The 10,577-nt window shown below is 33.7% G+C and overlaps 1 protein-coding gene across 2 annotated transcripts in view; it reads left to right on the forward strand.

Moving 5' to 3' along the window:
• Mdm2 (MDM2 proto-oncogene) overlaps positions 1 to 10,577 on the forward strand; it is a 25,923-nt gene that overhangs the window by 2,666 nt on the left and 12,680 nt on the right. The window contains exons 1-4 of one of the 2 annotated variants that reach the window (XM_010644211.3): positions 1,943 to 2,018; positions 2,680 to 2,770; positions 4,335 to 4,468; positions 6,889 to 6,938. In XM_010644211.3, coding sequence (XP_010642513.1) covers positions 4,362 to 4,468; positions 6,889 to 6,938 — 157 coding nt within the window. In that variant the 5' untranslated portion in view covers positions 1,943 to 2,018; positions 2,680 to 2,770; positions 4,335 to 4,361. Of the gene's footprint in view, positions 1 to 1,942; positions 2,019 to 2,679; positions 2,771 to 4,334; positions 4,469 to 6,888; positions 6,939 to 10,577 lie in introns of those variants that run through there. The other variant, XM_010644210.2, reaches the window with a different exon arrangement.

Raw genomic sequence — 10,577 nt, forward strand, 5'->3', positions numbered from 1 at the left:
TTTTTTTTTTTTTTTTTTTTTTAATTCTGAGACAGGGTTTTGCTAAAGTACAAGGCTAGTCTGGGGTTTGTAATCCTCCTGCCTCAGTGTCTTAAATAGTGAGGATTGGAGAACTTGCCACTACACCCAGCTTGCCTCCAGTTTTTGAGTGTTAAAACAGTACTGCTTTGTGCATGAATCCCATCATGGTGTTTATTCATTATTTCTGTCAAAAAGATGTAGAATAGTTTTGTTGAATTACACATTTGATTGCCACCTGGCAAATTGCCCCTCAGAGGTGGTGACAATCTGGGTGTGATGGCACACCCATGTAATCCCAGCAGGTAATTGCTGTGAGTTGAGGCCAGCTTGGATTACCAAGTGAGACCCTGCCTAAAAAAAGAAGTTTTCACTTCTGCCAACACTGAACAGTGTCAGTCTTTTAAAAATTGACATATAGTTGTATATATTTATGGGGTACAGTGTGAAAATTTGACATGTATACATATAATGAGAAAATCGAGGTAATTAGCATTTCCATGTCCTTAAGTACTTAAAATTTCTTTGTTGGGAACCTTTGAACTCCCTTGTTCTAGTTCATTTTTTGGGGGGTACCAGAGATCAAACTCAGGTCCTTGCACTTGTGTGGCAGGTGGCAGAACCACTGAGCTAAATCTCCCCGGCCCTTGCAGTTCTTTATAAAATATGTAATAAATTTATGTGAACCAGTCTTAATTATTGCTATTGCCTTTTGGGGGTACTATATTTTGTTTAAATTTGAATGTTCTAGGCCTCTGGTGAGGCTAGGCATCTTTTAATTTTTGAAATCACTTGTTTGTTCTGGGATTTGCCTGGTTTTGTCTGCCCATTCTTTGTATTTTTCTTTGTAACTTGAGTAGTTCTCTGTATTTCAAGTGTATTGAACTTCCATTGTTTACAGATACTGCGTTTAAATTGTTTTCTTCATTGTGAACATTTTTATGAAGGCAGATTTGTTGACTTTTGAATTTTCATATTCTTTTAACTTTCCCATCTCAAGATTATGCAAATTTGGACCAAATTTGGCTTGTTGCATTTTTTTTAAAGTTAAGTTTTATTGGAATGTAGCCACTACTGTTGGTGTGTATAGCCTCTGCTTTTAATGACCTTTGATATGATTGACAGGCTCCTTGAATACCAGTCATATTTTCATTTTTTTCTTTTTCATGGTCTAGCAGTGGTACATAATAGACAGTAAATGTTTGTTAAGTAGCTATTTGAAATGTAGACCAAATAAGAAGAAAATGCTGAATTGTAGTTGAGGAACATGAGTTGTGCCAAATCTGCTCTTGATGTGTTTCTTTTTTTTTTTTTGGTACCAGGGATAGAACTGGGGTCCTTATGCTTGTGAAGCAGGCGCCGGAACCACTGAGCTGAATCCCTGGCCCTCAAATCTGCTCTTAATTATCCATATTAGCTTTGGGTTATTTAAGTTTTTTAGTAGGCAGGAACCTAGTTCCTAGATTAGTAACAGGACTTACCTTATTCTTTTTTCCTTGGATTCTATAATTTCACTTAAAACAAGCATATTTGTTCTGTACTGTAGAGTAAGCTGCTTGGATCTCATCCATTTATTGCCTTGCAATAAGCAAATGATAGAAATAGCTAGAGGAAAAATAATATTCACTGTCTTGGATTGGTACAGTTTTGGTCACAACTAATGCTGGTTGATAATTCCATATTATTTATATAATAATTAGATCTTCAGCAAATTTTCCCATACCCCAAGATACCTATTTCATTCAGTGTCCATACTCTAGACTCTTTAGTAAAACCTTATATCTCATTTTTAGAGGTCTAACTTGGTGAAATTGCTAAACAGTGTTTGCTACCTTTATTGAAGTTCTTTCTTCATGTATTTGTTGCAGGTTACAGTTTTAGAATAATTTTGCAAATACAATAGCAACTTTTTTTTTTCTTTATAGGTTAGACCAAAGCCATTGCTTTTGAAGTTATTAAAATCTGTTGGTGCACAAAAAGACACCTATACTATGAAAGAGGTAAGTTGAGCAAAGAGGTAACCAGTGTTTTACTAGTTGTATACTACCATGGTTTTCAAGATCATGGGAGAGAGTAGCCATATAGAGGGATTTTGCAATAAGCTGCAACACTTTTATGGTCATTTGGTCTATATTTTGATGCTGAAAATTCTCATTATACTTGCATGACTTTGATTTCTCAACCAGGAATTCAGAGATAAAGCCCAGTAGGGGCTTCTTGGTCTTTGGGCTGTGAACCCATTTGGCAAACTGATAAAATCTTTTTTTCAGATTGGTAATGCCTTCTCAGAATCATATTTTTAAATCCATGAAATAAAATTAATCTGATTACAAAAGAAAATATAGTTATCAAAATAGTAAGCAAGTTTGTGATATAATGTTTTTTAAGTTAACATTATTAAATACTAAAATTTAGCAAGAGATATATTTCTATGTTGTGAGTCATAGAAGTATTTTGATGGATGTGCTTGTCACAAGCATAGTGTGTTGTGAAGACTTAAGATTTTATTGGTGACAAAATCACAAGTACTGCTAATAGTGTTGTGATTTGTTGCCTACATTAATAATTGAAGGGAAAACTAAATTTCAGTTCTAATTGAGTGAAAATAAAGATAGAATTTTTTAAAATCCAAATTAATGGACCCCCTGAATTCTATCCAAGGACTTCTTGGGCATCCCTGGATCCCAGGTTAAGAACCTCTGCACTAGAGATACATGAGTACAATTTACTGTACTGAAATTCTGGGATAGAGGTGAGCTGATTCATGAACATGTTCTATTTAATGGATACAACATTGCTATGTATTGTTTTCTATCATGAAGTTTGTTCATAGAAAAATTATTTACGGTGAGATGGGGCCATTGTAGGCAGAATTTCAGTGTAAATGAAGTATGCCTACTCCCCAGTTCCTCACACTTAGTATGTAGGACTCAGATTACTTAAAATAATAAAATTCCTTTTTTACACCAGGATAATGAGGTAGGAAAAGATTGCAGATCCTTTTCAGTTACACATTTATAAAATTCTGAAGGGGTGTTTGGTAGGAGGAATGTAGGTCTGTTTCGTTCTTCATTTCTCACTGCCTGTCACCCGTCCGATCCATAGTCTTACAAGATTATTTTCTTAAGATCGACTCCTGCTTAGCTAGTTAAGTTCCTAGACAGTACTTGTAGGAAAGTACTAAGATAATTTGATGTTAGGGCTGTTAACTTGGGATTGACTATAAAATAATCTGTTAAGGAAACAAAGTTTAGATTTAATAGTAGATAGAAATTAAAAAGCTGTCCAGTAGCAGCAAAGACTTGAATGTTGATGCTAACCTATATAGTGGTAACGTACTAGTATGGTCCTCCATTGCTGTTGGCAGCAGATTGGTTCCAGGATTACTTCTTCACATACACAATGTTCAAGTCCCTCATATAAAATAAACTTTTTTGCATACAATTTAGGCATATCTTTTTATATCTTTTTCTTCAGTCATCTCTAGATTATCTTTAAAACCTGAATATACATAGTTATACTATATTATTTAGGGAATAATGACAAGAAAAAAGTGTGTGTTTGGGATAGATACAATTTTTATTTTGAAGTATTTTCAGTCTGCCTGTCACTCATTTCTACTACAGTGGTAACAGGTGATAATCTTATGAAATAATCAGAAGAATGAGACTAATAAGATTATGTTGTAAACTCAAATTCCATACATGTTTAGGTGGTTATTAATAGGTTTGTGTTGGGATAACTTAAAGCTGGATTGCCTACCTTTCTTGTTGGAGCACACAAAATACAATTTAATTTTATATTAGTGGTTCAGTGTCCTTATTTTGATTGGTATAAATTATATTATTATCTTTAAGGGCTTATTTCATTAACTAAATTCTCCCAGATTTTTGGGTAGATGGTCATTTGTCATTTTCCATTCTTTCCTTCTCTGTGATGACTTTGGAGGCTTTTGAGCTATATGGTGTTTGTGACTATTAAGTGACTGAATCACTGCCATATATTGTGGGTTTTTTGCTTTAATTCTGTAACTTTAACGTTTTGTTTCATTTTCCTTTTGTAGTATATTAGGAAGTATCTAGGCAGACTTATAGTTTGCAAAGAAAAACAGTTCCACATTTATGTAAATTAGAGAAATAGTTCTACTTCCATCAAACTGAAAAGGTTTAAAAGTAGCTTCTTTTAGAATACAAAATAGTTGTTAGCCTACTTGGTTGGGGTTGCTGGTTGTTTAATCCTGTTAAGGTAAATGGCATATTACTGAGTGTATTTGAAACTTAACATTTAAAAAAATGCTTATATCATTTTTATTTCAGGTCATATTTTATCTTGGCCAATATATTATGACTAAACGACTATATGATGAGAAACAACAACATATTGTATATTGTTCGAATGATCTTCTAGGAGATTTGTTTGGAGTACCAAGCTTCTCTGTGAAGGAGCACAGGTAAATTCTGGCTAGTTCATTGTCAAATGCCAGCAGGGCAAACAATTTGCTTACTTCCCACCCACATTCCCTTTTGTCAAAGGTGAATTGTTATACTATATATAAATGATGCAAATGTTTAGTTCTTTTGATGGGGCTGTTGGGTATCAAGTAAGGGCTTCCATGCTGGCCAAGTGTTCCATTGCTGAGCTACAACCCCAGTCCTGAAGTTTGATTTCTGAGCTTAATAGCATATGGTTTGAGAACCTGAGCTCTGGAATCTTATAAACCTGTATTGGGGATCTGACATTTACTGGCAGTGCGAGTAAATTGATATAACTTCTCTAAACCATAGTTTCTACATTTTAAAATAAGAATAATGTAAGTATCTCACATAAAGGATATAAATATCTCATGAAGAAGCATTATCTAAAAAGTTAGTGTGCCAAACATTCATGTAGTAGCTGGTTTTTTTTCCCTTCAGTCCTGGGAATTGAACTCAGGACCTTGTGCTTGCTAGGCAGGCACAGTACCGCTAAATTAAATCCCTGACCCACAAGTTATTTTGTATTATAAATTATTTCAGTCATTTCCAAAGGTCTTCATAACACCACCATGCTATAAAGGCTTACATTTGAGATTTAGTTACTTTGGCTATCACTTTTTTGGCTGTATTACCATTATGGCAGTTAATCAGCTGCATTTAACCCACATAACATTTCTAGAATAATTCTACTAGGAACTGAAGACTTTTTCAGGCATTCTTACCTTACATTTGGAATTTGTATTAGTTTAGCATAGTCTGTGTTGATTCTTTGTACTGATATCTTAGTAAGTGGGGTAGATACTTTTCACCTGAAACAGTTCACTAGATTCTAGTATTTAACACATTCCTGCTGGCTTGAACAACCAGTTGCACATGTATGATTGTCTCAGGTGATTTGTAACAGAACTAGTTTTATTAGTCTTTTTACTAATAAAATTAATAAAAAGCCACCTGATGGGACAAACATGCATGTACCATGGGTGGTTCAAGCCTCCCGGCAGTGAGACATAAATTATGGCCCCTTCGTGAATGTGTTAATGCTCAGTAGTAAGGGCTATAGCTTATTAGGGCACTTGTCTAGCATGCATGAGGCCCTGGGTTCTATTTCCATTACCACAAGAAAAAAATGTTAGAGCTAAAAGTTGTTGTATTCAATGGGATATTTCCTTATAAGCATATAATGTATGTTCATTATTGAATGTTAGGAAAAGAGAAAGTTCAAGAAAAGTAGGACAAAACTACAGTTTGCCTTCAAAAAATATTTTAATTTTTATGGTGCATGCTAAACATATATTATACCACTCAGTTATATCCCTAGTTTTTATATTGCTCTTCAACATTATAGAAATATCTTTACATGTTTCTGTGTTAATATCTACTCATGTTATTTTATACTTGTTCTAAGAATAAAAGGTTTAGCTATAAATTTAAGAAAAAACTATTGGTAATTTTTGTATCATTTGAGCACTCAACCTTCTAATAATGTTTGGAGGTACTGTTTTGATATTGAAAGCATAATAAGATTCTCTCGATTGGAACTGATAGGGTGAGAGATTAGAAACTGGGGAAACTTGACATGAAAAAGGGTTTGGATAGGAAAATTGATTTTTGTGGATTTAAGTTGCTTTTGGGCTGGGGGTGTGTAGCTCAGTTGTAGAGCACCTGCCTACTGTGCTCAAAGGCCTGTGTTCCATCTCTAGCACTACAAAAAAAAAGTTATTGTAGCAGTCATTCTCAAGAGTAAATAAAAATAGTTGGGGTTGGTTATTATTCATGAGACTGAGAAATGGTGACTTTTGACAAGTAAACATTGAACATTAGTTTAAAAACAAAAGAGGAAAGACCTCAATGAATACTGGAATTAATTCTTGTTAAGGATATAACTTCCATGAGAATAAAGATTTCTCATTCTTTGATTTCCTCAGTATTTAGAGTAGTGACTAAGTTCTCATTTTGCATTGATGAATCCTGCTTTATCCTTTAATAAATTTTATGATTAAGAAAGATCTATTGGATGATTGGGCTAAGGTTGATTGGGTTTCTGCATAATAGGTTTTAGCCTGCCTCCTGCTTGCACATCCTCATTCCTTTGGATCTTTTGCTGAAGTCTAAACAGAAAACACTTGTCAAAAGATGGGGATGTGATTCTTTGAGATAGAGAAACTATTGGGATTATTAAAAATAGCTGCAGGTGTAATCATTGTGTTGCTAACTATTTTGGTGCTTTTTAGTACCTAGAAGTTTTCCAGGTATATAATTTAAATGTAGTGATTTAAAATGTGGTTTTGAGTATGTGTAGTAGTTCATGTACTAAATATTCAGTTTAAAATATGGTTAAATCCAGTTTAATAAATGTTTATTTTAATATGTATATCTCTTTTTTTATTCCAACAAGGAAAATATATACAATGATCTACAGAAACTTGACAGTAGTCAATCAGCAGGGTAAGTTAATTTTGGACACTAAACATACCATGAAAACATTTTAAGGGCTGTGAGTATAGTACAGTGATAGAGTGCTTCCCTAGCACACATGTTGTACATAAGGCCTATACCAAAAAAAAAAAAAAATCATGCATGTGTGTTTTATAATTGAGGTTCTCTTTATTTAGTTTTGATTTTACTCTTTTGAATTGAGGTCTTAAGTTGCTCAAGCTGGCCTCAAACTCATAATCCTGGTTCAGCCTCCTTAAGTAGCTGGGATTCCAGGCATGGCTTTTCCCAGTCACTTAATTAATTAATCAATTAATTTTGTAGTGCTGGGGATCAACCAAGGGTCTTCATGCATACTAGGCAAGCACTCTGCCTGTGAGCTATATCCCTAGTCCTATGGTTCTCTTTTAAGTTACTTTTATTATATGTTAATATAACAGTATGATAAACTAGTAGGAAAATACATACAAACTAAATATAACATTCTAATATAAGTATAAATATCCTATTCTGTAATTTAAATCTTGAAATATCAGAATTAGGATTTATTTTGAAAAGTGGATAATTTCAAAAGCTTCTGCTCAGTAGATCTGATGAAACTTTGCAAAAGGAATTGAACTGCTTTATGGGGAGATACATAGTTACTTGCATAGGACCATTTGAGAGGGTGGATGTCTCCTCCCATGCCCGTTCCTTTCTCTGCAATAGATAAAACATTGTCAATTTTTGTAGGTAAGTGGCCTTTTAGTTCCCTAATGGAAGTTCTTTGTTGGTCATTCTTGGATTATATCTCCCTTTGAGAATCTGATGAAGGTACTGAGTTTTCATTTCAGAAAGATACACATGTACATGTGTGTATATATACATACATACACACAGTAGTGTGCTGATAAAAACTCTGCTTTCCAGAAGAAAAGTCATTTATAGTGTTATGTGATTTCTCTGGTATAACTACTATTATTTTCCGCTTGTAAATATTGAGTGTGGAAGAGTAATGTAGTGTGGTCTGGAATGCTGGTAGGAACTGACTCCAACACAATTGACCTCCAAAAACCCATTCTTGACCTGTAGTTAAGAAACATACTTAGTCTTTAAAATGAATTGATTATTCCCTTGTGATCACTCTATTCTATGGTCAGGTTTTATTGTATTGCTTTGCTTGTATAGTATTTTTGTTTCCTGTGTCCTGATCACATTCAGGTTTTCATTCTGTATTATACTATACTGCATTTTATTTAATTTAATTTATTTATTTATTTGGTACTGGGGATCGAACTCAGGCCCTTGTGCTTGTGAGGCAGGCAGTGGAACCACTGAGCTAAATCCCTGGTCCCCCAGTTTAGTATTTTATTAATATGATGCTAAGCATATGTTTGGAATTGATTATTTACCAAAGTTAAGATTTAAAAACCCAGAAGAGGGCATCACCATCTTACCCAGAATGAAAACCATTAGGTAACTTGACATTTTATTGTTTGAGACTCTGTATGAAGTTAATGGACAGCAAAAATAACACAATTATTATATCTGTAGTATAGTAGTATTCTGAATTTCTTTTGGGTTTATTTTTGTACCAGGGATTGAATTCAGCACTTTGCACTTGCCAGGGAGGTGCTATGCTGCTGAGCTAAATCCCTGGCCTAGCATTTTGAGTTTTTATGAAGTACATGCTCTTCCCCCCCCCATTAAGTTTATTGGTACATTTTAGGTATACAGTACAGTTACATTTATCATTAGGATCTTGTACCTTTACATGATGTGTCTTGCTTATTTTTCCCGCATTCCCCTGACCTCCCTTCACCCCCTCCACCCTTCCCTCTCTGCAAAGACTTTGTTTCCATGTTTTTCCTTTTCCCTTCTTTCCTTTTCCCTTATCCCTCCCACTTGCCCCACTCCTTTAGATGTTTTCTTCCTATTTCACAATATCTGTTAAACATTTTATTCTTATTTATGCTTTTAGTCTTTCACACCAGAGAAACTATTCAATATTTACACGTTTGTCTTATTTATTTCATTTAAGAGTATGGCCTCAATGTGCATCCACTTAGCTATAAATGTCTCTAGTTTCTCATTCTTTATGGCTGAATAGTGCTACTGCATTTTATAAAAAAGAAACCCAAAACACATCTTCTTTATCCAGTCTCCAGTTGATAGGCAATTGGGCTGTTTCCAAGTTTTAGCTACTACAGACTGTGCTGCTATAAACACGGGTGTGCATATATTACTGTGATATGATTCTTTTAATTTGAAGTACATACTCTTTATGGATCCGTGTCACTAATTTAAACAAATCTTGGCAGATTACTATGAAAATTATTTTAATGAAGTGATAACCTGTAGATTACTTTATTGCATTCTGAGTTTGTTTTTTGGATTTAGTTCAGTAAAAGTAATTTTGAGGACCAGGAATATAGCTCATCGGTTCCACCACCTGCCTCTCAAGCACAAGGTCTTGAGTTTAATCCCCAGTACCAAAACAAAAAAAAACGAAAAGAATTTTGAAACTTCTGTATCAGTGTTGTCAACCTTGTCACATCTGGTGCCTTAATTGCGTGTTTTGTGATATTTCCTTTATTATATATACTAAGTTTTCTAGATGATAAAACCTAAGCTTTATGCACAAGTTAAGAAATTTAATGCTTTATGTATAAGAAAAAATTAAAATATGATAGTTATCAAAGTGTTAGTATTTAAGCATGTCTCCATTATTGAGATGAAAATTTTTCTGAGGTGGTAGGTAGTAAAGGATATTTGGTTATGATTTTGGGTAGTAGTATATATCTCAAATACAGAATTTTTATGTTTGAGCCCTGTGTCTATACCATACATCTAACTACAAACTGAATTTATTTTTCTGTCCAAATCTGTTCACCTTTCTAAAATTTCTCTTTTAATGCATGGTATAACACATTTATTATCCCAGAATCTTGGAATCTATAAACTCCTTTTTCCCTTGAATTGTATATCAGATACCAAGTCTTGTTGGTTTCTAATTTTTCTTCAGTTGGTCTTTTTTTCCATAACTTAGTTCATGCTTTAATACTTTTTCATTCATAGTATTGCAGTTGCTGTCAAATCTGGTGTCTTTTCTTTTGCCTTTGTTCTTTTGTTTTGCCTTCTCATTTAGCAGTTCATGATTACAGGGATATGCTTATGATTTAGGAAAGAATAGTTCTGTGAGCTAGGAAATCAGTTTTATTTCTTGGGCTAAAACCTTTTTAGTGATAAGTGGCTGCAGCAGTGCTTTAGAGAAGGTTCTGAAGTGTCTGCTGGGAAAAATGTAGTGATATATTGCTCTTTTACACCCTTGTACTGTTTGTTTGAGACATAACATCCTTTACAATCTGACTTTGCTTATATTCCAGTAATAATGAACTACCATTAGTTTTTTGGAACAGGAATTATTGGTTTGCTTGTGGATGCTTTTTCACATGTTGTCTGAAATGCCTTTCTTGGCTTTATTTCCATAGGCTCTGTTAGAGACTCTCCTAATTCTTTACCCCTAACTCCCTTCACTCAATTCCTACCAAATAATTATTATAATGTGTTCTTTGTTAATATTATCATAAACTTCTTTTAATGTATTTATTATTATTATTACTGTTTTCTGTTTTTTTTTTTTTTTTTTTTTTTTTTTTTTTTTTTTTTTTT

This window comes from Fukomys damarensis, unplaced genomic scaffold, assembly GCF_012274545.1.
Source record: "Fukomys damarensis isolate Sample0158 unplaced genomic scaffold, DMR_v1.0_HiC HiC_scaffold_15, whole genome shotgun sequence".
Taxonomy (NCBI): Eukaryota; Metazoa; Chordata; class Mammalia; order Rodentia; family Bathyergidae; genus Fukomys; species Fukomys damarensis.